Here is a 27,970-nt window from a genome sequence, read left to right as displayed (position 1 = left end):
GCGGCCCGCGGTTTGGGCGAGCTCGCCAGCGTGGAGAGGGGCTGGGCGCATATAACCGGCGCCGGGTCAGCGAGAAGACGCAGAGCGCTGCTGGGCTGCCGGGTCTCTCGCCTCCTCTTTCCGCTCCGAAGGTCTCCTGCATGAGGAAGCGGTAAAGACCTGGACCCGCACCGTGCTCCTGCCGCCTACCTGCGCTCTGCCCGGCCTCGGCTCTGCCAGGCCCAGCGGTGAGCCATGATACGCCTCGGGGCTCCCCAGACACTGGTACTGCTGACGCTGCTCATCGCCGCTGTCCTTCGGTGTCAGGGCCAGGATGTCCGTAAGTCGTCCAGCCACTCCTACCTGCCTCCTTTCCGAGCGCCCCTCCGCGTCCTTCACCCTGGCTCCCACCCGGCCCCGTGTCTAGAGTCTCCGTTACAGTGGGTCCCTGGACCATAGCTTCCGAGACATTGCTGCAGGATGTGCGAGAGCTAGCGAAGCGAAGTTCTGCGAGTCTGGGCTCAGTGGGTGAGCCCTTCGTGCTGTAGCGGATTGTTAACGTTGTTCAGGAATATTGAACGTACAAAGTGTTGAGTCCGAGAGTTTTGAGCACAGATTTAAGCGCGCTCTTTTCTTCTAACTTTGGTAACTAGGCGCACACGCGCACAACTCGCCTGGCCGAGGCACTGCGAGTTCAGCAAAACAGGTCATGGCCCATCGGTCTTAGAGTAGGAGAGAGAGCGAGCTGGCAAGCGCCAAGGAGTAAAGTTAACTTCGTGGTCTTGTCCAGGGATTAGTGACTGGGGAATTTAAAGGGGAGTTAAACAAAAGCGATGCTCTGAAACTGGTGGGCCGAAATCCGAGGTCACAAAGAATAGTTTCGGAGAGGTTACTCGAAGACCTCTGCGGCTCTCTGGAATCCCTCCCTGCTCCCCTTTGCCTGGTCCTGGAGTAATGTGCAGCCTTCACTTACATCTTGGTTTGTACCTGCCTCTCTTCTCATAAAGGGTCCAGAAACTTCCCGTAGGGAGATAATCTGAAGAGCGTTAGCATTTCAATCAGACGGTGCTCTTCTAACGGGCCCTCAGATTAGCGTCCCCTTCCCGCCGTCTTTTCCCCTTCCCCCCAGATACTACATTTCTGGAACTCCAGAAAGAGTACATTTCTGGAACTCCCGGAGCCTGGTGGCTGGTGTGTGTGTGTGTATGAGACAGAGAGAGAGAAAGGGAGAGAGAAAGAAAGAAGCAGGGGAGGGGACACATGACTAATCAATTGCTGTAACGATTTCAACCCAATAAACTAAGGGTGGCTTGGCAATGTTGCAGTGTGGTCCAAACGCGTCTCGTACTGCACCTTTCCACTGCCTCCCTTGGTAAAGTCCCATTGCCTGGGATAATATTCAGGACAAACGTTGCATGGAAAGTGTATTAGGTAGAGAAGTTTTTTTTTTCCCCCCCTTTTTTCTCCACGTGTTTGGGCAAGTTTCCGAAGGCTAGGATTCCAGTCCTGTCTTTGTATGTTACAGATTGTAAATCAATCGCCAGGAAAATTGGGGGGTGGGAGGTGGTGATGTTTGAATCAAAAAGTCTTTTTTTCTGCCCACGAGACTGAGCTCTCACTTGCCACCTGACTGTCTCCAGAGATAGTTTGGAAGGCGCCAGAACCAGGAGGACTTTCCGTTCTTTAGCGCCAAAGAACCGACTGGGGTAGGGCTGGAGCCCGGCAGCAGACTCGGGTCTGGTTGGCCTGTGTTGCGCTAAAGGGAAGACTCACTCCCGGATATTTGCGGAACACAGTATGTCCATATGTGGCCCAGGGCTCAAACTTACTATATTATTTCTAAATTTACGTGCACACATCCACGAAACTGTCTTTTTGACCAACCTTTGTCTTAATGTGTAACAGAATAAATTGGGTGAACCTAAAGCAATCCCCAGATCTCCATCTGGTATTACAGACATTCGCTTAAATGGCAGAGGGTTCTCACCAACGCATCTTTACGCAAGAGAGAATGAATCCCATAGTTCCTCGAGCCCCAAGCCTTCCCATCGCCCCTCCTCCTCCCAGAGGGAGTGTGATTCTGCGCCCAAGGGCTGACTTTGCGCCCTGGCGCATCTCACCTTTGTGACATCCCCTCCTCACTCCCACCCTATTCCACCCCACTCCCATCCCACTCCACTCCACCCCACTCCTGACTTTGGCCCCAAAGATGTGACGTGGGGCAAGGCACAGGCTGCGTGGACTTTAGGAAAGTCAGAACCCCGGCAAGGAACCCTGGTGGCGCAGTGGTTAAAGTCTCGGCTGCTAACCGAAAAGGTCAGTGGCTGGAATCTACCACTGCAGGAGAAAGATAGAGCAGTCTGCTTCCGTAAAGATTTATAGACTTGGAAACCCTATTCTGTCCTATAGAGTCGCTCTGAGTCCGATTCGACCGCAGTGGGTAATCGATACAGAGCCCGCCATGCCCCTCGCGAGTTTTCCACGAGTTTGAGAAACTTGCTGGCAGCGGCATCTCAGACCCACAACTGCATTTCACAGCCCTCTGCTTTGAAAGTGCCCATCAACTGGGGCAGAGACCTCAATCCCTCTTTGTGAGACTTGTTTGCGTTGGGAGATTGGCAGCGATGGTTTCCAGATGGGGCTGAAACGCTGCCCGTATTTATTTAAACTGGTCCCGCGGAAGACCAGTGAATCGGGCTCTGTGTGCGCTCGAGAAAAGCCCCATTCATGAGAGGTGGGTTTCCCCCGGAGTCCCCGATCCCCTCTCCCACAATGCCCCCCTGTGCCCGCCCGCCGCCACCTCCCGGCCTCCAGCCCTGCTCAAAGTGGCGGAGAAGCAAAACAGTTCCCCGAAAGAAGCAGCTTTTTTATTGGCCTGCCACAAAGAGTCACTTATATGGCGCTGCAGGTAATGAGAGGAACCCTATCGGGCGCGCCGGGATGCTATCAGCAGCTGTTTTCCAGCAGCAATTATGATGGTGCTGGGCTCCTGCGTCCACACCTAATAGATTGAGTTACGTTGCTGGCTCCTTTCTGGGGCAGTCACTTAATCCCACTTTTCATCCTCCCAGTGTCTGTGGGCCAGCAGTGTCGGTATCCACAACTACAGCGGCTCTCACACCCAGCAGCCCCGGGCCAACCATCCTAGGGAAACCCGATCCTCATTGAGGGTACACCTCCTCCTTCCAGCATTTTCCACTCTTTCCTCCCTTGGGCCTCCAGGGTGAGGGTGCACTATTCCTTAAGCAGGACTGGAGGCCATTAGTCGAGGTCCCTCTCTCCTCCCCTTTCCCTTCCGCGGACTTTCCACAGTGGTGAGTGTGTCCCAGCAACCCCCTTTATGTCCCCGGAGATAAAATCCCGCCCTGATTATTTTGCCTAAACGCTAAGTGAGTTTCTTCTAGTGGACAAGAAAAAAAAAGAAACGCTTATCTTTAGATTTTCTCCTAGCCCCTTAAAGAGCTATGGACAGACCCGTTTCTTTCCCCGCCCACCTGGTTTGTGTCTCTTTCATACTATTCCTGCCCAGCTGCTGCCATTGCCTTGGGGATTTTGATGAGAAAAACAGCTCAGGGGCCCTCCCTAGCACGTGGTGCGGGGCTCTTCAGCCCCTTGGCACTTTTAGGAACACTCTTGTCAGCACAAGTTTCATTTGCAACGTGAATTCCAGACGGCAGGGCGCTTGTGAAGAGGGACTAGTCTGTGCTGTTCTTCGTCTGCATTCTTGGAGAAGGCCAGGCCTAGACAGGCTGATTTTAGCAGAAGACAAGCGTCCAACGCCTCGTTTTCCCTCCAGATTGGAGTGTTGTATTCAGACAGAGGACTCCCGGTGTGGTGCTGTAGGATAAGCACTGGACTGTGAATCACAAGGTCAGCAAGCAGTTCAAAGCCCCTTGGAAACCCTATACATGGTCGCTATGAGTCGGAACGACTCAATGGCACTCAACAACAACAACAACATCATGCAGACAGAAGTTGGGCTTTTCCAGGTGGGCTCTAGCTGGAGGTCAGCACAGAGACCCTTTGATCCTGCTTACCTCCGAAAGTATTTATTTATTAGCTTCTTCCTGTCTCAAGTGTTGTTTGGTTGGCCCTACCTATCCCTCTTTACAAATTGATCCTAATTCTAATGCGGTTTACAAAATGGGACCAGGTTCTAAGTCCAAAGGCTTCTTCTTACTCCTTTGGCAACCCCTCTCCCAATTACATATTCCCCTTTGGAGCCAGCTCTTTATAGATTCTAATTTTTGTGGGTACAGTTTTCTACATTCTCTCAGAATTTTAGCTCAGTTGTATTTAGCAACTATCACAATTCCAGAGGAAGGCAGCAAAAACAAGGTCTCTTTTCTCTTTTGTGTGAGGGCATGTTACCATTTCCCAGGTTCCGTTAGGGTCTCAGTCCCACAGTCCCAGTTTAGTCTCCTCCAACTCATTCGCCAATCTCTCTACCCTCCCATTATTATGAGTACCGAAACTATTCTACTTCATTGCCAGATCAAGATTTTCACTAACGAATGGACAACACAGTGCAGGGCATACAATAAATATTTGTTGACTGCATGGGAGAATTAATGCTTTCTTGGAAGCATCATATTTAAGTCACCTATGTTCAGGTGGCTTGAGCCCATTCTTCAGCTTTGAAATGATGTCACGTTGACTGCAACCTCTTTCTCTTTTTCTCTTCTGGTTCCCTCCTGCCTCCTTCCCTTGGCTCTCTGCTTCCTCTGCCCCTGCCCTTGGCACAGAGGAGGCTGGCAGCTGTGAGCAGGATGGGCAAAGGTATAATGATAAGGATGTGTGGAAGCCCGAACCCTGCCGGATCTGTGTCTGTGACACTGGGACTGTCCTCTGCGACGACATAATCTGTGAAGACATGAAAGACTGCCTCAGCCCCGAGATCCCCTTCGGAGAATGCTGCCCCATCTGCCCAACTGACCTCGCCACTGCCAGTGGTCGTAATTTATTTATTTCCTGTTCCACATAAATAAATTACTTGTGGGTGCAGCAAAAGCTTTCTCATGGATGCTGGTCACCTCTGTCCAGCAGAGGGGCTGGTTATCCATGGGACCCCAGCAACAGGGGCAGAGAGGAAAGGCAACTTCTCACTCATACCACATACCTCATACCATGCAAGTTGGAACTGAATGAGTCTCAGACACTATAGGGGTCCTTCCTTACCAAATGCCTCCACTCATATGGCTCTAAGACACGTGGAAGGACAGATTGGATTCCATAACACTATTCTTTTGGGAATCATCTCTGAAAATTAGTAGAACCACATGAAGATTAAGTACTCTGTCTGGCTGAATCACAAATTAATTTCTCCTCTGCCACCACACCTTGTCTTCTTCAAAGAAGACCTCCAAAGATAGGCTTTCTCAGTATGGAGAAACCTCTGCCAGCTCATGGGGAGGCAAAGGGGGCTGGTTCCCTTTCTGAAATATGGACCATTGGGGGTAGTTTCCTTTTTGTTTTTCCTCTTCAAAGCTGAGTGCCAGTTAAGAAGCAGGTTAATAATAGAAGGACACGCTGGGCTTTTGGAGTTCTTTTGGTGAGAGGTGGAAGTGGGGCTGGGCCCCTGCACTATGGTGAATAGTTCACTCCCAGCTGGAACTAGTGATGTGCAGGTGACCTCTCCCCAGCACTGAAACCCATGGCATAGTCTCCCTGCAAAGTTGATAGGGACACACGTCTAGGCTTCTTGGGCAGTACTCATTGTTCCCTCCCTGCTCAAGGAAGAGAACACAGGTAAAGGGGAATTGAGAAGTTGCCTTTTCTAACACTTCACCACACTGGTTCCTATGGGAAGCTGTTTTTCTGATTCAGAGCCCCAGATCACTTTTGAGGGGCCCATGTGTGTGAAGAGTTGATTGCCTCTACCCTTTTGTTGCTACAGATGGGAGGGTTATTGATTTGGGGTGGTGATGGCTAAAGTGCTTTTTGTAACTTCTGTGCCCTGCTGTTTTTTTGTGCTTGCTTCAAGGAGACCCAGCTCTAACGTAAGACCTTTCTAAGTACTCAGCTCTTCTTCTGGGAGGGGTTGGGGTGCCAGAGGGGCGTCCTACTCTGTTGGGTTGTCCGTTTTGGTTGCTTGCTTTCCTTTTCTGTGGCTGATTAGGTCTGGGGCTCTTCATTTTCTCCTTGTACATCCCTTACTCCATTCTTTTGCATGCTGACTGCTTGACTAACTTGAATAACAAAGTCTGGGTCACCTCCATTCCTCATGGGATCTCAGCAATCTCAGGACCTCAGTGGCCCTAACACCCAACAGCGGGGTTCAGAGGAGTAACAGGAAGCTGCCTCCCTCTTTGGTTGTGTCTTTTTCTTGTTTGATTTCTACAGAGTATTTGAGTGACATGAGTCATTCTTATTCATCTCATGAATCTCACACTCTCCTTCTTCCTCTTTTTTCTCTCTCTTTTCTTTTGCAGGACAACTAGGACCAAAGGTGAGTTGTTTTGCTTTTGCCTTTATATTCCCTCCTTCTGAAGTAATACTGTGCTAACATTGCCTGTTGCTGTTGTTAAGTGCTGTTGAGTTGGTTCCAACTCATAGCGACCCTGAGTAGGGTTTCTGAAGACTTTTGGTTCAAAATGCCCTTGTGGTTCAGTCTGTTTCAGAGGGCACCTTAATGGTGGGGCTGCTGGGTAGGTTTTGGTACCTGGGATTACATGGCTTTGCTCAGTTTAATCCCAAAAACGTTTCCATTTCAGGGACAGAAAGGTGAACCTGGAGACATTAAGGATGTAAGTGTAAATAATTCTTACACTAGCTTGCATCTGCTGCTTTAAATGTGCTGTTTGCCTGTGCTCCTTTCTAACTTTTCTTCCTGTTGGACAGGTTGTAGGACCCAAAGGACCTCCTGGGCCCCAGGTAAAGAAAGGAGAAAGCCTTCCCTCCATCCCTTCCTCTTTGCCCTGGAGTCACTGATATGCAGAGCTCCGACTGTGCTGTCATCTAAACAGTTTCTTCATCTTCAGGGACCTGCAGGTGAACAAGGCCCCAGAGGTGATCGTGGTGACAAAGGTGAAAAAGTGAGTAGAGAAACAGCATCGCTTGAGTACTCCCCAAGTCCTCTAAGACCCCTCCACATGCCTGGTGATCTCCCTAAAGGCAGTCTGTAGTCGGATGGCTCTTGAATAAGTACTATTTTACATTGGTGCCTTTTTCTCTTTCTGCCAAGGGTGCCCCTGGACCTCGTGGTCGAGATGGAGAGCCTGGGACCCCTGGAAATCCTGGCCCCCCTGGCCCTCCTGGCCCCCCTGGCCCCCCTGGTCTTGGTGGAGTGAGTATCCTTACTTCCCCTTCCTTCAGGCTATTCTTCCAGAGATGTGGCTTTTAAATTGCTACTTGCACTTACCTGGCTGCCTCCGAAGGTGGCCAGCGGTGTGTACATAGCCTCCCCATGGGCTTCTCCCCAGGCCTATAATTTAGTGGAATCACATATTAGGCATGAGGCTGTGGTACTAACGGCTGGATTTTTTTTTTTCTTTTTCATTCGCTGGGTTTCTGCAAAAAAGGTCTTCAGTTACCTGCCTCCCTGGCACCTGCACTGTGTGGTTGCTTAGGGGACAAAGGGGGAGGTAGTTAGGAGAGAGGATGACTGGGCACTTGTGTTTCCCTGGAAGAAGAGTGACCACTGTCCTTGGAAGGCTTTATTCTTGTTCCTTGCCAAGTACATTCCAAGCAATTATTCATTCTCATGAAAGAACCCCACTGAGGGAAGGTGTGTAGGTAAAGCCATTTTTGGAATTAAACCAATCACCAAATTGTATTATTGCCCAGTTTCTGCAGGTCCATCATTTTGATGTTTGCTTGTTTTAAATTCCTCAACATAAATGGACTCACTGATGCCTACTCTATTCTTCGCTGAATTATTTCAAGACTGTTGATTTTATTTGTTGGACATTAAAATCTTGGAAGTTTAATTTTTAGAAATACCTTTCTAAAGTGATATTTTAGTTATATTTCTCAATATATGTTAAATAATGTACTTAGTACATTCAAATTTTAAAATAATTTTATACAATGAAATGCAGGTAATTGATAATCCTGCCAAATAATCCTTCATCTTCCAGGGAGTTTATTTAGTCACTGTCATCTAATAACATGCTTCCCAAACTATTTTCCAGGACTCCTTGGTTGTTCTGATCAATGTTAAGTTAGTCTTTTATCTTTACAATAAGCATTTATCTAATAGAGTTCTTCCTCTTCAGATATTGCTTAGCCTTATCAAGTAGGAAAGATCTCAAGCCTCTCGAGCTCTGGATGTTGTTTGGTTTATTTACAGAACTTTGCTGCCCAGATGGCTGGAGGATTTGATGAGAAAGCTGGAGGGGCCCAGATGGGAGTGATGCAAGGGCCAATGGTAAGAAAAGACTTCAGCTCTTTCCAGCCCAGATGGTAGGAGAGCCCTTAGCCGAGCCAGAGACTTTGACAACCTCCACTTTAGAGATAATTGCTTAGAGCAGTTCTTCTGCATCCGTTATGTAACTTCTCAGGTAGTTAGCCAGTTTCTGCATTTGGATTTTAATGATGATGGGTGCCAGTTTCAATGATGCACTGGAACAGCTAAGAAGAATGAGGATGGAGAGATGCATATAGGCTGATCTGTTAGAAGGCCAGTTGCTATTGCTCTTGGAATTAGAACTGAAGAATGCAGACAGCAGCTACTGTTCTTCAGCATCCACAAGACTTCCAGCAGGAAATCTCAGCCCTGCAGCTTGACTTGGCACATGCTAAATGAAACTCAGACCTTAGTAAACATGGCTGCTTTCCAGGCAAAAGCAAGGCCAGCTTCTCTGTCTAAATCATGCCTATAAATAAAATAGATTGTGGCGTGGGGGGTAGGAAATGAGAGGGAGCAGCCGCCATAGGCCCCCTGCCTACAGAGTAACTCCTTGTCTTTTGTCCTGGCCTTTGGCTGGGGAAGGCAGCACACTGGATGCCGCTAGCAAAACATTTCTAATAAAGCTTTTCATTTTTTGGTCCATTACAGGGCCCCATGGGACCACGAGGACCTCCAGGCCCTGCCGGTGCCCCTGTAAGTGCTACATCTTTTCTTCTCTGTGGTATCATAGATGCTTGTCAAGATCTCTGATGTTTTCGCACACTTTGAGGAGTCAACATGGTGTCTTCACTTTGCTTTTTAGGGACCTCAAGGATTTCAAGGCAATCCTGGTGAACCTGGTGAACCTGGAGTTTCTGTGAGTATTACCAGGACCCAGCCCCCATCTCCTGAAAAGCCTCTCGTGACCCACCCGTCAGAACCCCAGATCCCAACTGGCCCAGCTCTTTCCCTCAGTGCAGTGTGACCCAGACAAAATTCCACATCTCGCTTCTTAGCTATGGGGAACACTGATGGAGAATCAAATGGGACAAGGTCTACCAGAACTGTCACTAGTTCCCATGTCACGGTCACCCCCTGTCCTGTGCTGTGTGCTGCCCCACACTATGGTTGCTCAGCATTGTTGCTCTCTCAGTGCTGCAGTTTCCCTTTTGTGTCCTTTCTTGCAGGAGAACTAGTTCACAAAAGCTACTACCCTAAAGTTTTGTTTGATGATTAGATACCTTCTCCCAACAGCTGTCTCTAAAAACTCTTGTTTTGTTTGTAGGGTCCCATGGGTCCCCGTGGCCCTCCTGGCCCCCCAGGAAAACCTGGTGATGATGTGAGTACAACTGAGTAGTCCGATGAGGGGTTGCCTCCTTTGGCAGCACCTAGAGAGATTGTGTGGGAACAGGGAACTGCTATGGATGCATCTTTGGCTTGGCGCAGGGCGGCAGTATCCTAAGGCACAGCACTAGTCAGTTGTAAACCCGACTCTGTCTACTCTCTGCCTTCCTACTTGAGACTTAGCTTGCAAGGTCCCTGGGATCCAATGAGAAGGGAAATAATTAAAACACCATTAACCCTGAGAAAGGAAATTGAGAAACCAGAGAAGGGAGAGGAAAAACACAAGGGGAAAAGATGTGGAGAAGGGAAAATAAAGAAACATTCACCCACCCAACATTATCTTAATTGTAAATGAGTTAGAAAAAGCTCCATCCGAGTCAGGATGTCTGCAAAGCATGCGAGGGAAGTGGAGAGGCAGAGTTGGCATTCTTGAGTGTTTTTATGAATATCATTAGACAGTAATGCTTCTCAAGGTTAGGGAGAGCTGGTCCCGCCAGCAAAGCCTAAGAGAGAAGAGGCAAAACCTTCTAGGGGAAGTCGGTGGCAGGGTGAGGGCAGGAGCTTGCTCAATGACTATATGACAATTGGAGGGAGATGAGTAAGCAAGTGGGCAAAGGTCTGGAGGGCTGGGAGGAGAGATGCCCTTCCTAAAGTATGCTAACTCTGCCAACCTGTCTGGAAGAAAGCTGAGATCTCTCGCTCTCTCTTCAGGGTGAAGCTGGAAAGCCTGGGAAATCTGGTGAAAGAGGCCCTCCTGGTCCTCAGGTAAGGGAGCATCTTTCCCAGCCTCAATCTCCATTCCCTGACACACCTCCTTGGGTTCAAGTCAGTAGCCTCAGTCTCAGATCATCCAGTTCCAATTCATTTTTTGACCATGGTTAAGTGCTCAATTGCTTACCAAAAGGTTGGTGGTTCGAACCCACTCAGCATCTCTGCAGGAGAAAGATCTGCCAATCTGTTTCCGCAAAGATTAGAGGCTAGGAAACCCTGTGGGGCAGTTCTACTCTGTCACGTGGGGTTGCTATGAATGAAATGGATTCAGAAGCACTTAACAACAGCAACAAAATGAGTATATTTGTTGTTATTGAATGTTATCCAGTGAATTCCCACTGTTTCTGAGAGGAGCAGTTTGGTGGGTTTGAACCACTGACCTTGCAATTAACAGTTCAATGCTTATTCTATAGAACCACACCAGGACCCCAAAACTAAGTACAACAATATATCAGTCACACCTTCATATTTATTGATCCACTGTGATTCCTAAAACTGGCCCACAGGTGGCTGGGCAGTTATTATTTATACTTATTTGCATAATATGGAGGGGTGAGGCTCAGTGGGGGTCTTCCTGGGCTTACTAAAACAGCTGTCCATGTACTGAGATCCATGATGGCTCTTCAGCAGCCTCGGGAGTTGGCTCTGAAGGTCTGCTAGCAGCCCGGAGCAGCTTTGACCTTGCTATTCTCTTCTGGGCCCTGAACATTTCCTCTTGCAATTGCAGGGTGCTCGCGGCTTCCCAGGAACCCCAGGACTTCCTGGTGTCAAAGGTCACAGAGTAAGTATCATGGTGGCGTGTTGGAAGGATGGGGTTTCCTCAGGGAGAAAAGGGCATCTAGTGGTATGTGTGCTGGTTTCTGTTCAGGTTTCCCAAAGCGTGATGAAATATTTTCTCTTGTCCCTTAGGGTTACCCAGGTCTAGATGGTGCTAAGGGAGAAGCAGGAGCTCCAGGTGCTAAGGTAAGGATCCACCTGGGGATGTGGGTGCAAGGGAGACAACCAGGAGCCTCTTTTTCCAGCTGAGAAGGTGCTGTTGTGCTTGGTGGGGTTAGGACATCAGAGCAACTTTGTTTGGGAACATCCAATCAGCCATCTTAAGGAGCTGTCCTTCTCAGAGTGAAGTTTGGGTGGATTGGTGTTGGTTAGGATGACCAGAGTTTCAGTTTCGTCCTTGGGAGTTTTCTGGGGACTAGAAATGTGGTCACAGGCATTGACCCTGTGGGTCTTTTTTTCAGGGTGAGAGTGGTTCTGCAGGCGAGAATGGTGCTCCGGGCCCCATGGTGAGTATGAACATCTCCTCATGGGAGGGCTGTGTAGATATTGTTCATACAGATATCTCCCATGCTCAGCAAATGGTTGCATTCTGGACATTGGTGCTCCCTTTGTGGAAAGTAGAGATCCAGTCTTGCAGATCGGATCAGATTATGAACAGAAAGCAAAATGTATTGGCTAGATGATTTGTACCACATTTCACCAACATTTTCCTGAAAGAGGCGGCCCTGTTACCACATTAAAATACGTTTCAATTCATGAATATTCTCCACATTTTGGCAATAGTAGGAGCATCTGGTTATGAACTGGGCTGCTAACCTTGATCACCAGTTTGAAACTACCAGCTGTTCCATAGGAGAAAGATGAGGCTTTCTGCTCCGGTAAAAATTCATAGCCTCGGAAACCCTGTACAGGGTTGCTATGAGTCAGAACTGACTCCACGGCACATCACAACAGGAGCGCCTGTGGATAGAAAGTTTTTGGTGTATGATGTGAGTCAGAATGGTAACTTGGTCAGGAATAGTACCACCGTCCGGTATCCAGGGAGAAGGTCCTCTACAGAGTGTGCGTAAACCAACTCCTGCTTGTTCTCGCCTTACGTATGTTCCAGGGTCCCCGCGGTCTGCCTGGTGAGAGAGGACGCACTGGCCCTGCCGGTACTGCGGTGAGTCACTGACAAAGCCCAAAGCCACCTTGGCCCAGCATTTTCAAGTCTACAGACCATTTTCCTATAGGGTTATTTTGTTAACCTTCCAAACAACCACATGGTTTGAAGACTATTGTTATCCCCATAAGAATTCACCGTGAGTGTGCCGTTCCCAAGCTGGGTCTCCGCAGTTGAAGGAGAGGGCCTGGTGATGGGAGGGTTTGTTGGTGAGAGAGCAGGACTCGGTTTTTTTGTTTGTTTTTTAATGTTTTATTGTGAATTATGTGATAGTTTACATGTGAGAACATTAGCTTTACATTCATCCTATTGTATATCATTTCATTGCCATGATTACAATCCCCTCCAAACATCATCAACCAACCAAAGGGTATACACTACAAGCCTGCCCCCCCCTTCCAGGTCTTCAGCACACAGTCCCTCTCTGGGTCTAAAGCCCCCAACTGCTCCATCTCTCCAAGTCTCTGCCTCCATCTTAGGCATCACTGCTTCTCTGGGTAGGGTCCCGCTCTCCACTCTTCTCCCTTGATGGACCTCCGCTCCTAGACTGAAAAGTTAATCACTCCCCTCCTTGCTACAAAATATCTACCTTTACATTTCCAACCCTCACAATCAATCCTGATAACAATTATTCACTATTGTATCACAAGAGACCCATCCACATTTCCTTTCACCAGCCCTGCCTAGACTGGAGATTCTACCTTCCTCCACACCCAATGGATCTAGGCTCCCTCTTGAAAGCTTGGAAGCCAGTCACTTCTTGCCTTTGTATTCCCCCCACTTTGGGTAGCCAATGCAGTGCTCGGTTTTAACCAGTCTGAATTATTCAGGCAATCACCCCACTCCCCAGCCAGTCCAGGGTGAGATGTGAACAGGCTTGAATAGACTAAATAGGACGTCAGGATAAGCTCAGTTCTTTTGAACTGCTCAGATGACTGGGGGGTAGGCGTAGGAGTAACAATTGGCATCTTACACAGAGTCTTGGCTGGTTTGCTGTTCAAGTCCACCCTGAGGCACCTTAAAAGAAAGGACTAGAGGATCTACGTCCTCCGAAAAGTTAGTCATTGAAAACCCTATGGAACACAGTTCTACTCTGACATGTGTGGGGTTGCCAAAAGTCAGTATTGACTTGACTGTAACTGGTTTTCAGCATCAGCTTGCGGGTCCCTCACGTTTGATGCTGCTGCAGGTGACTGCTGATAAAAATAAAATATGATATCAGTAGCCCGACTCATAAGCATAGCAACAATTGTGAGGCTGGCACAGGACTGGGCGGTGTTTCCTTCTATTATGCATACGGTCGCTACCTAACAACAATAACATCAAATTAAAACCAAACTTGTTGCCATCGGGTCAATTCAGATGCATCGTGACCCTGTAGGACAGTGTAGAACTGACTCATTGGATTTTTTGAGGAACTCTGGTAGCGTAGTGGTTACGAATCGGGCTGTGGGCCGCAAGGTCAGCAGTTCAAAACTATCAGCTGTTCTGCAGGAGAAAGAGGAGACTTTCTGTTCCCGTAAACATTTACAGCCTCAGAAACCCTGTACAGGGTCGCTGTGAGTCGGAACCGACTCCACAGCACATAACAACAACAACAACAACAACAATCATTACAGAAACAGCCACACGGTTCTCCCATGGAGAGGCTGGTGTGTTCAAATTGCCCACTTTTCAGTTAGCAGCTGAATACTTGAGCACTACACCACTGCTCCACCACTTCTCAATATCTTGTATGCTTTCTTTTCGTTCAATCTGCCCCTAAATTTTGTGAGGATTTTTCCATTATTCTCCCCATTTTAGAGAAGAAGGAACCGAGGTTTCTTTTGGCACAGAAGGTTAAACAGTTTGAGATAAATGATGCTGTGCACCCACAAACCACAGCATGGACTCTGGTTTATGTGAGAAATGAGCCAATAGAGGGAGCCAATGGAGGTGTTTAGCTCCGGTCCCTTAGGCAGTAGCGAGTTCTGATAGGTGGTTGGTCAGGTGAGTAATGTGAAGAAAACCCTGTTTAAGAAAGATTATGCTTTCTGTTGATTCTGAACTCCCAGCCACCCAAGCTCTGTGGCTCCTCCTCACAGGGGAGGGCTGGCCAAAATCAACCGACTTCGCTCAGCTGTGCTGCTTTCCAGAGAATGTATCTGTTTGGCAGAAATCTCCTTCAGAAGCAGAACCGTGGAGTAACAAGCAGCCACGACCCTCATTTGTCAGCCAACGCTGCTCAAGTGCCTTGCCCCAGGTCACTCTGTGTGAGGGGATTAGAGAGCAGCCGCCTGCCAAGAAACACTGCTATTTCTACAGCTTAGCACAACCCCGGCTTGAGGCTAATGGCAGGACTTTCTAGCAAGACTGAGCCACTGTGGCCTCACCCCACAAAGGGCTAGAAATGACTTGCATTTCCTGTCCTCGCTATCTCTCCTTCCTGGGCAGAGCCGCGCTCCTTCTCCATTCTCCTTGTAGTTTACTGACCACACAGTAGTACTAAGGCTAACAGGGTGTGGGTAGAGTTTGACTTACAAGGTTGCCCTTCTTTACCTCTCCTTCCTCTGACCTCCAATCAGACTCCTTGTTACGAATGCTTGGGCTCTCAGAAGTTAGCTGTTGAGTGTTCGAAGTGTGCAGGCCCCAGAAAGGGCAGCTCACATAGTTCCAAGTGCAGGTCTGGCACCAGGCGAGGCTGAGGATTGGGCTGGGCCAGCCTCTGCCTGCTGTGGTCACATGCCCTGCTTTGAACCAGGCTTCCTCAACTCATCCCTGGACACAGCCTTACTCCAGGGAGAGCTGGCAGATAACAGCCCAACTCTGGCTTCTCGGAGCCACATGGCCACTCTCCTCACTCGTGCCCAGCCCTGGCATATCCTCCAGCTGACACATGGGGAGAAGATGCTCCAGAACTTCCCAGGAACATTCTATCCTCTAAGTGGCCAGGCAGGCCCAGAAGGGCTGCGGGCTGTACTGAGGTTTTATATCCCTGACATTTTTTTTGCTTTGCTGCTTGATGCCAATCTGGTGAGTCTCAATGAGAAGTGGGCTGTAGCCAGGAGGAGGATTTAATATGTGAGGTCCCCTGAAAGTATTTTTCTCCAGTGGCTTCAGAGGAGATGTCAAGATAGGCAGGCAGGCCCAGCAGGGGAGAGGTCAGGCCACCTCCTGGCCTGCTTCATCCCTCTCCATCCAGAGCTTGAGTAAAGTGTTTGTTCTCAGGGCCCTGAGGGACCCTGGGAGAGAAACCAGGAAGTGCTCGCCACCACCAGAAAGAACAATCTCAGTGCGTAGTAGTCCTAGAGATGCGAAGCTGACAGCATTCCCTTTCTGGGTAAAGGAAATGACTCTCAGTAGCACAGATTCAGATGTAGTCTTGGAAGACCTTTGGGCCGAGGGCCTGTTCCCATCATGATGCTTTCCTCATGGGCCAGCAACAAATATCCTATGGCCTCTGTTTTCCTCAGGAGCAAGTTGTCTGGGGAGGATTCTGGAAAAGACCAAAACGTGGGGGCCCCCTGGAGTTGAGGCCTTAACGGAGAGGGCTTCTTCCCACTGGTAGAAGGTGGCAAGTACTGACTCAAGCTTGCTGCTACGCTGTTTAGTTCTTCTCATTGATTGAGTTTTCAAACTCGGCCTTGAGATTGGGGATAGGTAAGGTCTAAACTTCGTGTCTCATACTTCAGACATATTGTCAGGAGGGACCAGTTACTGGAGAAGGATATCATGTTTGGTAAGGTGGAGGGTCAGAGAAAAAGAGGAAGACCCCCAATGAGATGGATTGGCCAAGTGGCAACATTGATGGACTCAAGTGTGGCAACAGTAGTGAGGTTGGCCCAGGATCGGGCAGTGTTTCGTTCTGCTGTGCATAAGGTCGCTATGAGTGGATACCGACTCGATGGCACCAAACAACAACAACAAGGTCTAAATTGAAATTTAAAGAATGGTGGGGTAGCTGGGAAATTACTTATGCATCCTATTAGCTTCATACTGAAGTCCCTTGGTGGTGCAAACCGTCACACCTTGGACTGCTAACTGAAAGCATGGAGGTTGGAGTCCACCCAGAGCCACTGCAATAGAAAGACCTGGCAATGTATGGAAAAATCAGCTACTGAAAACCGTATGGAGCACAGTTTTAGTGTAACACACATGGGATCACCATGACTTGGAATTGTGATAGCTCATAAGAGCTAACAACAAGCCTACCATTGCTGCCCCTCACCTACACAGACACCCTTGAGGAATTCTGGGGCCATTTTTTCTCCTGGGGAATGTCTTGCATCATAGCCTTGCCATCTTCATGCCCACCCCTGGGACACCGCAGCACAGTGTCTTCCAGGTTGTCCAGGGTGGGACCTACGGGCAGGGGGTGGCTGGGTGTATGGGAGTCTCTCACAGGCCGCTTCCTGTTTGTTGTTCACAGGGTGCCCGTGGCAATGATGGTCAGCCTGGTCCTGCAGGGCCTCCGGTAAGCTCATTTCATCTTCTGCAGGTTTTTGAAGGAGGGGATTCAAAGAAATGTCTGCTTCTTACCGTGTTCATAGTCAAAAGAAACTCATTTTGCCAGGCAAAGCAAGTTCTCCCTGAGCTTCCGGGGGATATTGGTGATAAGGACAGTTTAGTCAAGATGGATGTAGAATAGAATCAATACAAAGGTGTAACGGGGAGATGGGTGGGGTGGCTCCCTGGGGAGGCTAAGCAATTCTGTCCAGAAACAACATTCACCTCCCACCCACCTCTCTTCAGGGTCCTGTTGGTCCTGCTGGTGGTCCTGGCTTCCCTGGTGCTCCTGGTGCTAAGGTAGGTTGCCTTGCTGCTGGATTCTTGAACCAGATGAACATTCCAAACTCCCTTTCTCCAGAACCTTTACTAACTGCTCCTTTGATAAGTAAGCATCTCTTCCATTCTCATAAGTGTCTCCCACCCCACCCACCACTGCTCTCCTTGGAGGGACTGGAAAGTAAAAAAGAGGAACAACAGAAGCCTGGAGATACAGTTACAACTTCAGAGTGGGACGAAAGGTAGCCAAAAGACAAAGGTGGGGAGAGGAGACAAGACCAGGAATGGAAGGGAAGAAGGCACACAGGTCAAGGGGAAATCCTAAACATTGAAAAGACTCTGGGTCCAAACAGAGTAGACAGGGGGAAGAAGTTCACAGAACAACGGAGACAGTCCATTCTTCCTTCTCTCCCCTTCTTGTTTCTGCTTCATTTGGGGTGCTTGGTTCTCTCAAGTCACATTAATTGAGTTCTTCCACGGATTAATGGAGGCCAGTGGGAGGCCAGCCAATTCAGGAAAAGGCCCCTATGGCCCAGGAGGGATTCCAATGTGAATATCCCTGGGAATTCTCTCCATCGCTGCCGCCTGGAGATGAATAAGGAGCCTCCATGTGGCCAGTAGCATCAGGTTGCTTTTCCCCTCCTGGGGGTTTCCATGGCAACCAGACAGTGTCTGAGGCCCTGGGAGCCGGGTGAAGGAGACTCATTGTGAGGAGGGACAGCGGAAGGTGAGGGGGTCTGACCTTTAGAAAAGAATAATTACAAATGTGAAGCAGGAATGTTCTGAGGAGAAACCTGAGGAGGCTCTGCCCTCTCTCCAGGTCAGCAGGCCTCCCCAGGGACTCTGGCATCCAAAGAGCCAGGATCTCAGCAAGTTGTAACTTTCAGGGAAAAAATGAAAGGAAAGGCGAGTCTACTTTGGGAGTGGGAGGTGGTGGAGAGATTGCCAGAAGCCAAGGGGAACTGAAGTGCACTTAGAGCCGGGAAAAGTCGAGTCAGAGAGCCCGGTCCAGCCTTCTTTGCCAGCCTGGCAAAAGCTTGGCACTGCTCATATGTCAGCCAGACTTGAGCAAGGTGGTGCCCTGGGCTGAGGAGTTTGAGGGAGTAGACAGTTATGTGATTTGAAGCCCTCCTCTGGGGACTCCGTTTCCTGAATAAGACAGTGCAGTAGGAGGGATGGGGAGAGGGGCTCTGCCCGGCTGAGCTGCCTGCATCCCACCCTGTTGGGCCTGGCCAGAGCCACTGCGGAGGCTTTGCTGACAGAACCAGCAAGCAGCCCATTGCCATAGCACCTAATGGTGCCATCACTTGTGACAGTTTACAGTGTGGATTAACCATGAGGAACAGAGAAGGCAGGGCAGCAAGGCATCAATCAACTGCTCAGTCAGGTGGGGACAAAAATACAATGTGGCCTATGTGTGAATATGTGTGCACAGGTTGCATGATGCAACACTTCAGTGCAGTGCGTGCTGCTGACCCTCAAGTGTTCACCCATCACTGCCACCTGGAGATGAATAAGGAGCTTCTCTGTGACCAGTGTCATGGTCACACAGAGGTCTGTGTCATCTGTCCCTTCCCTTCAGCTCACTCCTCTCTGTGTCCCTCCAGGGTGAAGCTGGCCCCACTGGGGCTCGTGGTCCTGAAGGCGCTCAAGGTCCCCGGGGTGAATCTGGGACCCCCGGCTCCCCTGGGCCTGCTGGTGCTTCTGTAAGTACAATTTCTGTTTGGCCACAGGGTCTGGGATCTTGGCACTCTTGATGCCATACTTCACTGTGAGGGAAGTGGAGATCCTATCTCCAAACCTCCATTCTGGCCCAACACCCTCCCTCCCTCCCTATCTCCAGAGCCCTGTCTCCTTCCAGCCCAAGTCCTTCCCTGGGAATAGCCAGCAACAGCGTCCCTATTGCTCTGTCCCCAGCCCTTGGTCCTAGAACTCCTTGAGGGTTGGAGGTGGGTGTGGTTCCTCTTTGCTGCTTATTTAATAATTATCCTGTCCCCCTTTTCAGGGTAACCCTGGAACTGATGGTATTCCTGGAGCTAAAGGATCCGCTGTAAGTGTTGTCTTGGACTTCTTCCCTCCCAGATTGGGGTTGTTATTATGTGCCATGGAGTCGGTTCCGACTCATAGCGACCCTGTACAGGGTTTCCGAGGCTGTAAATCTTTACGGGAGCAGAAAGCCTCCTCTTTCTCCTGCGGAACAGCTGGTAGTTTCGAACTGATAACCCTGAGGATAGCAGCCTAATTCTTAACCACTACTCTACCAGAGCTCCTTCCCAGATTGGGGTGGGAGGGGCCAATCTTCCTCTTACCTCTCTCCTCCAACCCTCTTCTCTTTTGCTCCTGATGGCAGGGTGCTCCTGGGATTGCTGGTGCTCCTGGCTTTCCTGGACCTCGCGGTCCTCCTGGCCCTCAAGGTGCTACTGGTCCTCTGGGCCCAAAAGGTCAGACGGTAAGAGCCTGAGATGAAGCCCAATCCCTGTTGGCATCCCTAGAGGCAACCCCCAGTCCTTCTGCCATGCTCTCCTGGTCTGGTCTCATACCAATATCCTGTGGGCACCTTTAGCGGGGTGTTTGGAGAACCCAGTGTGAGACCCTGCCTCTCTTTTTTGTTCAGGGTGAACCTGGTATTGCTGGCTTCAAAGGTGAACAAGGCCCCAAGGGAGAACCTGTAAGTATTTTCCCATGAGCCTTTATCTGTCCCAGCAGCCAGTCCATAGGGGCTCAGAGCCATTTCCCCAGCCACACAGCCTACCTTCTCTGAAGCCCACTCGCCAATCCAAGGCCTCTTCGGCTTAGCCAGTGTGAACAATTTTAATTCTACCATCCTGTCTTCTCACTGGGCCACTTCAGCTCCGGGCTGACCCTTTGTGTTCTCTCTTTCCCAAGATCCCCAGCCCTGAAGCAATTGATACGATCATTTCTTCCACGCACCTGGCCAGTGCTTGCCCCAGGATCAGGTGAAGACTCACCCTACTTCTCTTTTGTGTTGGTCCTTAGGGCCCTGCTGGCCCCCAGGGAGCCCCTGGCCCTGCTGGTGAAGAAGGCAAAAGAGGTGGTCGTGGAGAACCAGGTGGTGCCGGGCCCATCGGTCCCCCTGGAGAACGAGTAAGTAGACAAAGAGCCCCCGATTCCACTGGAGGTACAACCTCAAAATGAAAGTTGAGTCCTTGTTGCTGTCTTGGCCAAGTCCCATGATCCTTCTGGATATTATACTCCTCCTTTCTTAATTCACCAGCACAGGGACATAATTCCTTCTCTTACTTGTGCCCTCTTTCATTATGAGGACATGAAACTGTTGGAACTCCTTCCAGAAAGGTGGGGTTAGACAAGGGGTAACTCCCAGAATCCTTCAGGTGGTATCTGCTGCACCTGAAATTTGGGTTGTGGGTTGGTGGGCCTGACAGGCTTTCTCCAGTCACAGTTGGGTTAGAGTCCATTGTAACTCAAGTTACAATGTAATTCCTTTGTAATTCCTTCCTTCTGCCTGCCTCCTTTCTAGGGTGCTCCTGGCAACCGTGGTTTCCCAGGTCAAGATGGTTTGGCAGGTCCCAAAGTGAGTGAGGAAAAAGGGTCTGGGGGTTCTCCCTTCATCCCTGGTCAAGTGGCCTATTGGTTACTCCTCCTGCCTCCTTGTGTATAGGGAGCCCCTGGAGAGCGAGGACCCAGTGGTCTTGCTGGTCCCAAGGGAGCCAACGGTGACCCTGGCCGTCCTGGAGAACCTGGTCTTCCTGGAGCCCGGGTGAGTACGGGACGTGCTTTTGCCTTTGGCTTCGGACTCTGAGCAGCTCCTCTCTGTCCGCTCCCTCCAGCTCTGGGCTGTCAGGATTTTGAGGTTCAGGGATCTGCTCCTGACACCCACTCTCTTTTCTCTCCTCAACAAAGGGTCTCACTGGTCGCCCTGGTGATGCTGGTCCTCAAGGCAAAGTTGGTCCTTCTGTAAGTCTATCACCCTGGGGCTGTTGGGAAAATATTCCTGAGGAAGCAGGTAGGAAAGGAGACAGGAGTTTTGAGGGGGGTAGCCTGGGCTACTACGAACTTTGAGAATTGCAGAGAGAGCTAGATGACAGGTACTGGGACCATGTATAGCCTGTGTAAGCTCTAAGCTCTGAAAATGTCACCTCCATTTATGCACTTGGGTGTTTCCATGGGGAAAGACAAAGCACACAGAACATCTAAGCTAAACAATGCCTCTTGCAGATGGGGCCCCTGTGTGCGGTATGTGGTATGGGTTTCTACTTCAGTCAATCCCAGATACTGTGTGTGTATGGCCGGTGCCTGGTACTGTGTCTACCATGTAGTAGGTGCTTAGTAAATAGTGGTTGGATGAATGTGACCAGAGTAAACTATGTTCTCAGAATAGTGTCCTTTTTTTTCAGGGAGCCCCTGGTGAAGATGGTCGCCCTGGTCCTCCAGGTCCTCAGGGGACTCGTGGGCAGCCTGGTGTCATGGGCTTCCCTGGTCCCAAAGGTGCCAATGTAAGTAACAACCTGCCCTTGCATCTTCTATTCACCTGGGGAGAGGCTGGCTCATCGAGTGAACCAGGCTAGTGCAATGGGCAGCTCTGGCCTTCATGTCCTACAGGAGGGCCATGACACTGTTCCACGGGTCAGGACCCAGTCCTGCCTCTGAGCTGATCATTCATTTTATCCTTTGCTGCTCATCAGTACTCCCTCCCTCCCAGCCTCCCCACCCCCACCCCTCATGGTCCTGCACTCTCTTTCTTCCAGGGAGAACCTGGCAAAGGTGGTGAGAAGGGACTTCCGGGTGCTCCTGGTCTGAGAGTAAGTACCCCTCCCAGTGCCTGGGGCTTGGTGTTAACTGGGGAGATCCAGGGTCCTGATCCCTCCTGTGGGTTTCTGAGGCTGCGTCCTGTGCTGGGCAGGACCCTTTGAGAGTCCACTTTTGGTTGCTATTAGCCAAAGCCCATGGAGACGGGAGGATCAGTGCTGAGAAAGACTGAGGGAAGGGAGGGCCAGGAAAGAAGGGAGGAGAGGACCTGCAAATGACGTTTAGTGGTGTAGAAACCGTGGGGACACTGAAGAACTCAAGATGTACATCCTTGTCCCCCTTTCCTTTCCCTCTAGGGTCTTCCTGGTAAAGATGGTGAGACTGGTGCTGCAGGCCCCCCTGGACCCTCCGTAAGTGTCTGCCCAGCCTCTCCAGGTGGGCCTATGGGTGTGCTGGGCTGCTGGAGTGGAAGCAGGGAAGGAAGTGGAGGGGAGAGGACCTCGGGGCCCCAGTAATGGAGCTGATGGCTGGATCTGGAATGACCCAGGACACCACACCAACCCTGAGCTCCTGAGCTGAAGCAGGTGTCCTGGGGGGTCAGTGTGGGCTCCTACTTGGTTAAAAGGGGCGCAGGTCACAGATGGGGAGGAGAGCGGGACACAAAAGCAGCCCTTTTGTTAGACAGTGCAGGAAGAAGGCAGATGGGCTCTCCAGGCCAATCTAGCTGTGGTTCCTGGGTTCACCTTTTCCTTTTTCCTCTGCAGGGACCTGCTGGAGAGCGAGGCGAGCAGGGTGCTCCTGGGCCATCTGGGTTCCAGGTAGGTGGCTGGACCAACTTCCTCTTCAACGCCCTGCCAAGCACAGGACCTGGTTGCCCACTCTCTGGCTGAGGAGCAGTGGGCTGGGAGGTTTCCCAGCATCCCTGACTCATAGCTTGCTGCTGTCTCCCTTTGGGCTCCCCTCTGTGGGCTTCCCTGCAAAGATGGGGCAGTATACTCATTCCTTTGCTAACACAAGTCACTTTGGTTTCTAGGGACTTCCTGGCCCTCCTGGTCCTCCAGGTGAAAGTGGAAAGCCAGGTGACCAGGTGAGTGTGGGACTCTTTGAGCCGGGGTACAGGGGCAGGAAGGCAGGAGGGACTCTGAAGCCGGGGAATATCTAGGATTGAAGGCAGGCTCTGAGCTCAGCAGGCATCTCTCACACATCCTTCTTTGTTTCCCAGGGTGTTTCTGGTGAAGCTGGTGCTCCTGGCCTCGTAGGCCCCAGGGTGAGTCTTCTATCTGCTCTCTCCCAGCAGTATTGCTGCATCTCCCAGCACTCGACCTTCCTGGGTCCAGGACCCATGACTCACTCCCCTGCATCCCTCCCTTCTTCTCCCTGGTCTGGCTTCTACCTGGACCTTCCCCCTTCTGTTCTTCCCTGAAGGCCCTTTTCATGTTTCACAGGGTGAACGAGGTTTCCCAGGTGAACGTGGCACTCCTGGGTCCCAGGGCCTCCAGGGTGCTCGTGGTCTCCCTGGTACTCCTGGCACTGATGGTCCCAAAGTAAGTACATCCTAGTTCTCAAGACAGTTTTGGGAGCCTTACTGAGGGTGTGGTGTGAGGAATGAAGACTAGAAGGAGGGAGGATTAGAAGATGGAGACATAAAGGTCTGGCAGAGAGGTTGGGAGGAAGGGGTTTGGGGCTGAGGGTTCCCATTCTCTGCTCTTCACTGGGGAAGTGCTGTTCACCACTGACTGTCCCTTGGGGAAGTGCTGTCCACCACTGACTGCCCCTTGACTTCCACCCTAGGGTGCTTCTGGCCCAGCTGGCCCCCCTGGGGCTCAGGGCCCTCCAGGTCTGCAGGGAATGCCCGGTGAGAGGGGAGCAGCTGGTATCTCTGGGCCCAAGGGAGACAGGGTAAGTACCAGGTTTAATGTCACTCACCAAAGTCACAATCAGGCCACGTTCCTGCCCCTTACACTCCTTCTCTCCCCAGCACCTATGGGAAAGGCTCCCAGTTACCCCTTTCTTGAGAAATTTGGAGATACCCCCACACACACACATACAAAGCTGTTTAGTGACAACCCCTCCCCAACCTTCCGCCATTTCACTCATGTTACTCCTTGTCACCCACTCTGGGACCATAGCTAATCCTTCTGGGGCAAGATCTGAATGGGATTGCACTGCTAAAGGGGTTGCCAGAGGGTCCCCCTGAGGTGGTCTGTTTTCTCTGTCCTCCAGGGTGATGTTGGTGAGAAAGGCCCCGAGGGAGCCCCAGGGAAGGATGGTGGACGAGTAAGTGATTACTGGCTACAGGGACTGTGGGGACCAGCACTACAGTCAGGGAAGGGAACAGGGGCAGTGTGAATGGGGGCCAGAGGGAGAGTGGGAGGTTCTGAAGGTCAGGGAAGGGTGCACCAAGGCCCTCTCTCACCTCACCTTCTCCCTCCTAAGGGTCTGACTGGTCCTATTGGCCCTCCTGGTCCTGCTGGTGCCAACGGTGAGAAGGTGAGTGGTCCTTCCCTCTTTCTGCCTCAACCTTCATCCGGCCTCCTCATCGTCTGCCAAAAGGGAGGGTTTTCTCGCTCATTAATTCCTGTAGGATGGAGCGGCTGGCTTTTGGGTAAAAGTGTGTTCAGTAAGGGCCCTGAAAAGGGTGCAGATGTGGAAGGACATAGCAGGTTGGTGGTGTCCTGGGTACCCTTTGCTCTCACACCTGATGCATGGCCTTTGGTTCCCCTTTAGGGAGAAGTTGGACCTCCTGGCCCGGCAGGAACTGCTGGAGCTCGAGGTGCCCCGGTGAGTTTCTGCCCCAGCTCATGGCCCCTGATCTGCTCAGGGAGTCAGCCCTTCTGTCATCCTGGCCTCTCAGGCTTGGTCCCTGGCCTTGAGTCTGGGCTGGGAGGGAAGTGTGAGGAAGGAAATGAGAGCATCCCACCCTCCATGATGTCATCAAGGCAGAGGGACTTGGGTCACCCAGATGCTCTGACCATCAATCTGGAATGAGCTTCCTGAAGGCCACTTTCCAGTGTCCTTTCTCGGGGCTGGGTCAGATGGATGGGTTCAGGCCCCTCTCCTCTGGGCTCTCAGAAGAGAGCATTCTCAGGCAGGCAGAGAGGGTCTGACCTCTTCCTGGGGCCCTTTCTCTCACAGGGTGAGCGTGGACAGGCTGGACCCCCCGGACCTGCTGGATTTGCTGGTCCTCCTGTGAGTACCCATGTCTGCTGTCACTCTCTGCACTTCCTGCACCTGAGGACAACTTCCTGCCCTGGAGAAGGAGTGGTTGTCTCTCCCTTCATCTCCTTTCACACCTCCACAGCAATATCACAATCGTAGCTCACTCCAATTTTCAGACCCATTGTGGATCAGCACACACATACACAGTCTCTCTCTCTGCCCCTCACTCATCTGCTTCCTCCTTTCTTCCTCCCAGGGTGCTGATGGACAGCCTGGTGCCAAGGGTGAGCAAGGAGAGTCTGGTCAGAAAGGCGATGCTGGAAACCCTGGTCCCCAGGGTCCCTCAGGAGCTCCTGGGCCTCAGGTGGGTAGCTGAGCTCCCAAAGAGGTGTTCCCATGAGGCTTTGCTGGGTGCAGGAGGAAAGGCCTCAGTTGACCTGGGTAGGCTGAGACCAGCTAGGAGGCCGCGGGAATACTCCACAGAAGGGAGGTTGTAGGGAGGTTTGTGTTTAGAGACAAAGGTTCTGGTGATAAAGAGACTTGGCCTGTGGTCAGTGGAGGGAGCTTCTATTGTCTCGGGGAGCTGGGCAGCTTTGGAGGCTGACAGTACAGCTGACACTGTGTAGACAGAGGCTATACCAAGACCGAGTAGTCTTCTGGGGAGGAGTGAGGTGAGATGGCAGGAAACTGGGACTGCTTTCATGGACAATTGATGGACTTCTTTTCTCAAGATCTAGAACAAGAGACTCCTTTGCCTGGTGATGGGGGTGTGTGGGTAGGGTAGCCGATTTAATGCCCAGAAAGCTGTCTTTGAAGACCTCACCCCAGGAGACTGCTGTTGGGGCTCCCCTGGGATCATGGGGACTCACTATCTCCTTCTTCCCCTCCCAGGGTCCTACTGGAGTGACTGGTCCTAAAGGAGCCCGAGGTGCTCAAGGCCCTCCGGTGAGTGAGGTTGTTCCCACCCTCACCTGGGTGGGGAGGAGGGCACTGGGGTTGGGGCTCCTGTCACACCCGACCTCTGCTGGTATTCTGTGTCTCACCCCTCCTCCTTCTCAGTCCTACTTTCACCCCGAGCCCAAGCTCATCCCACAACCATGGAGCCTCCCTACACAGAATTCCAGAGAACCCCCAGCCCTAGGCTTTGCTCCTGCATGGTTCATGCTCTGAAGCTGGCTGAAGGTCCTGTGGGGGATCCTGAGGCAATTCCAGTGATTGAACCTAGCGAGTCCTTTCTCCCTGTCAACTTTTGCAGCCCCTCCCTCATCCCACACTAGCCTCTGAGAGGTCCACACCTGCTTTTTGGAGCACCTGAGGGCCTGGGCATTCAGGGGCCCTCTTCTCCTTTTATAGGGTGCCACTGGATTCCCTGGAGCTGCTGGCCGTGTCGGACCCCCAGGCTCAAATGTAGGTGATGGTTCTGGTTTACTGCTGGTATGGAAATAAGGGGGTCTCACACTCTGTCCAGTCACCCCAAGGGTCTAGAGAGTGTCAGACTGTCCCACTCCCATCCTGGGAGGGGCAGCTTCTTGACTAGGGTACCCAGTCTCCTTGTAGACAGCTGCAGCTGGGGTGTGACCTTGTGCTTAGACCCAGGCAGCCCTCTTTGTTGGCCCGGGCTTGACCCTCAGACTTCTGCTCAGAGGGATGACGGGGCTGCCACAATTGCCTTCTTCATGGACACATGCTTCCAGAGCATGTTCTGTGCACCCGGCCTTGCCCTTCGTAAGCAAGACCACAGTCTAGGCCCTTGCTTTTATGGAGCTGTGGTAGAGGGGGTAGAGGCAATGAACTGTTACTCAGTATGTCACCATCACCAAGGACAGAGCATAGATAGATAGATAGATAGCTGTGGTAGAGGGGGTAGAGGCAATGAACTGTTACTCAGTATGTCACCATCACCAAGGACAGAGCAGGTGCTGTGGGCGAGTAGACAGCTCCGGGGTTGGAGGAAGCAAGGCTGGAGCTGACCCATGAAGACTGGTCCTGGGGTGATAAGATAAAACAGTGTGGGATGGAGGAGCAGGGCTGGTGGCCAGGGCACTCACAGTGGGAGAGACCAAGGTGAGCCAGGGGTGGGGGCAGTTTTCCTTAGTGTGGAGGAGGCAGAGAAACTCCTAGAAAGGAAACTGCAGTCACTGGGACATTAGTGCCTTTGGCATCCGATGCCAGTGGATGACTTGAGCCAACCTGGATAGAGACAGATGAGATGAATTCTCAATTTTGCTCCTTTAGGGTAACCCTGGACCCCCTGGTCCGCCTGGTCCTTCTGGAAAAGATGGTCCCAAAGGTGCTCGAGGCGACACTGGCTCCCCTGGCCGAGCTGGTGACCCTGGCCTCCAAGGTCCTGCAGGAGCCCCTGGTGAAAAGGGGGAGCCTGGAGATGACGGTCCCTCTGTAAGTGACCAAGGCCCCTGGGCCAGAGCTGGGAAAGGAGTGAGAGGGGAGGGCTGTGGAGATGCTGGGTTGGAGGGCATGGTGGGCAGAGTGCTGAGTGGGATGGCTGGGCTACTCTAGGTCAGTTCTCATCTCCTGCCTTTCTTATCTCCAGGGCCCTGATGGTCCTCCAGGTCCCCAGGGTCTGGCAGGGCAGAGGGGCATTGTTGGTTTGCCTGGACAGCGTGGTGAGAGAGGATTCCCCGGCTTGCCTGGCCCATCGGTGAGTGAGGGCTGCCTTTCCTCTGATTGCCTTGGGCCCAGCTTGACCCAGAGCACAGACTTCATTCAGTGCTTTTGGTGTGGTGGCCTGGCCTCCACCCACTCTGCAGTCTTCCGAAGGGGAAATGGGGCCCTGTTCAAGGATTCCCAGAGCATCACTCATCGTCCGTGTGTGTGTCTCTCCAGGGCGAGCCTGGAAAACAGGGAGCTCCCGGATCATCTGGAGACCGAGGTCCCCCTGGCCCGGTGGGTCCTCCTGGCCTGACTGGTCCTGCGGGTGAACCCGGACGAGAGGTGAG

General features: G+C 51.4%; 1 protein-coding gene across 2 annotated transcripts in view; it reads left to right on the top strand.

Annotated features, from left to right (window-relative positions):
* The first annotated feature begins 234 nt into the window (after positions 1 to 234).
* The window catches only part of COL2A1 (collagen, type II, alpha 1), a 32,679-nt gene continuing 4,943 nt past the window's right edge, over positions 235 to 27,970 (top strand). Inside the window, exons 1-44 of one of the 2 annotated variants that reach the window (XM_006865336.1) lie at positions 235 to 319; positions 4,725 to 4,931; positions 6,411 to 6,427; positions 6,693 to 6,725; positions 6,820 to 6,852; positions 6,960 to 7,013; positions 7,163 to 7,264; positions 8,270 to 8,347; positions 8,978 to 9,022; positions 9,132 to 9,185; positions 9,594 to 9,647; positions 10,364 to 10,417; positions 11,151 to 11,204; positions 11,333 to 11,386; positions 11,662 to 11,706; positions 12,309 to 12,362; positions 16,771 to 16,815; positions 17,094 to 17,147; positions 18,734 to 18,832; positions 19,132 to 19,176; positions 19,477 to 19,575; positions 19,741 to 19,794; positions 20,124 to 20,231; positions 20,626 to 20,679; positions 20,767 to 20,865; positions 21,009 to 21,062; positions 21,503 to 21,601; positions 21,854 to 21,907; positions 22,211 to 22,264; positions 22,619 to 22,672; positions 22,888 to 22,941; positions 23,077 to 23,121; positions 23,300 to 23,398; positions 23,646 to 23,753; positions 24,078 to 24,131; positions 24,291 to 24,344; positions 24,582 to 24,635; positions 24,990 to 25,043; positions 25,270 to 25,377; positions 25,905 to 25,958; positions 26,367 to 26,420; positions 27,249 to 27,410; positions 27,565 to 27,672; positions 27,858 to 27,965. In XM_006865336.1, coding sequence (XP_006865398.1) covers positions 235 to 319; positions 4,725 to 4,931; positions 6,411 to 6,427; positions 6,693 to 6,725; positions 6,820 to 6,852; positions 6,960 to 7,013; positions 7,163 to 7,264; positions 8,270 to 8,347; positions 8,978 to 9,022; positions 9,132 to 9,185; positions 9,594 to 9,647; positions 10,364 to 10,417; positions 11,151 to 11,204; positions 11,333 to 11,386; positions 11,662 to 11,706; positions 12,309 to 12,362; positions 16,771 to 16,815; positions 17,094 to 17,147; positions 18,734 to 18,832; positions 19,132 to 19,176; positions 19,477 to 19,575; positions 19,741 to 19,794; positions 20,124 to 20,231; positions 20,626 to 20,679; positions 20,767 to 20,865; positions 21,009 to 21,062; positions 21,503 to 21,601; positions 21,854 to 21,907; positions 22,211 to 22,264; positions 22,619 to 22,672; positions 22,888 to 22,941; positions 23,077 to 23,121; positions 23,300 to 23,398; positions 23,646 to 23,753; positions 24,078 to 24,131; positions 24,291 to 24,344; positions 24,582 to 24,635; positions 24,990 to 25,043; positions 25,270 to 25,377; positions 25,905 to 25,958; positions 26,367 to 26,420; positions 27,249 to 27,410; positions 27,565 to 27,672; positions 27,858 to 27,965 — 3,111 coding nt within the window. The remainder of the gene's footprint in view (positions 320 to 4,724; positions 4,932 to 6,410; positions 6,428 to 6,692; positions 6,726 to 6,819; positions 6,853 to 6,959; positions 7,014 to 7,162; positions 7,265 to 8,269; positions 8,348 to 8,977; positions 9,023 to 9,131; positions 9,186 to 9,593; positions 9,648 to 10,363; positions 10,418 to 11,150; positions 11,205 to 11,332; positions 11,387 to 11,661; positions 11,707 to 12,308; positions 12,363 to 16,770; positions 16,816 to 17,093; positions 17,148 to 18,733; positions 18,833 to 19,131; positions 19,177 to 19,476; positions 19,576 to 19,740; positions 19,795 to 20,123; positions 20,232 to 20,625; positions 20,680 to 20,766; positions 20,866 to 21,008; positions 21,063 to 21,502; positions 21,602 to 21,853; positions 21,908 to 22,210; positions 22,265 to 22,618; positions 22,673 to 22,887; positions 22,942 to 23,076; positions 23,122 to 23,299; positions 23,399 to 23,645; positions 23,754 to 24,077; positions 24,132 to 24,290; positions 24,345 to 24,581; positions 24,636 to 24,989; positions 25,044 to 25,269; positions 25,378 to 25,904; positions 25,959 to 26,366; positions 26,421 to 27,248; positions 27,411 to 27,564; positions 27,673 to 27,857; positions 27,966 to 27,970) is intronic. The other variant, XM_006865337.1, reaches the window with a different exon arrangement.

Source organism: Chrysochloris asiatica, unplaced genomic scaffold, assembly GCF_000296735.1.
Source record: "Chrysochloris asiatica unplaced genomic scaffold, ChrAsi1.0 scaffold00077, whole genome shotgun sequence".
Lineage (NCBI taxonomy): Eukaryota > Metazoa > Chordata > Mammalia > Afrosoricida > Chrysochloridae > Chrysochloris > Chrysochloris asiatica.
The sequence above is the reverse complement of the archived record's forward strand: the minus strand, read 5'-3'. Positions and strand labels throughout refer to the sequence as shown.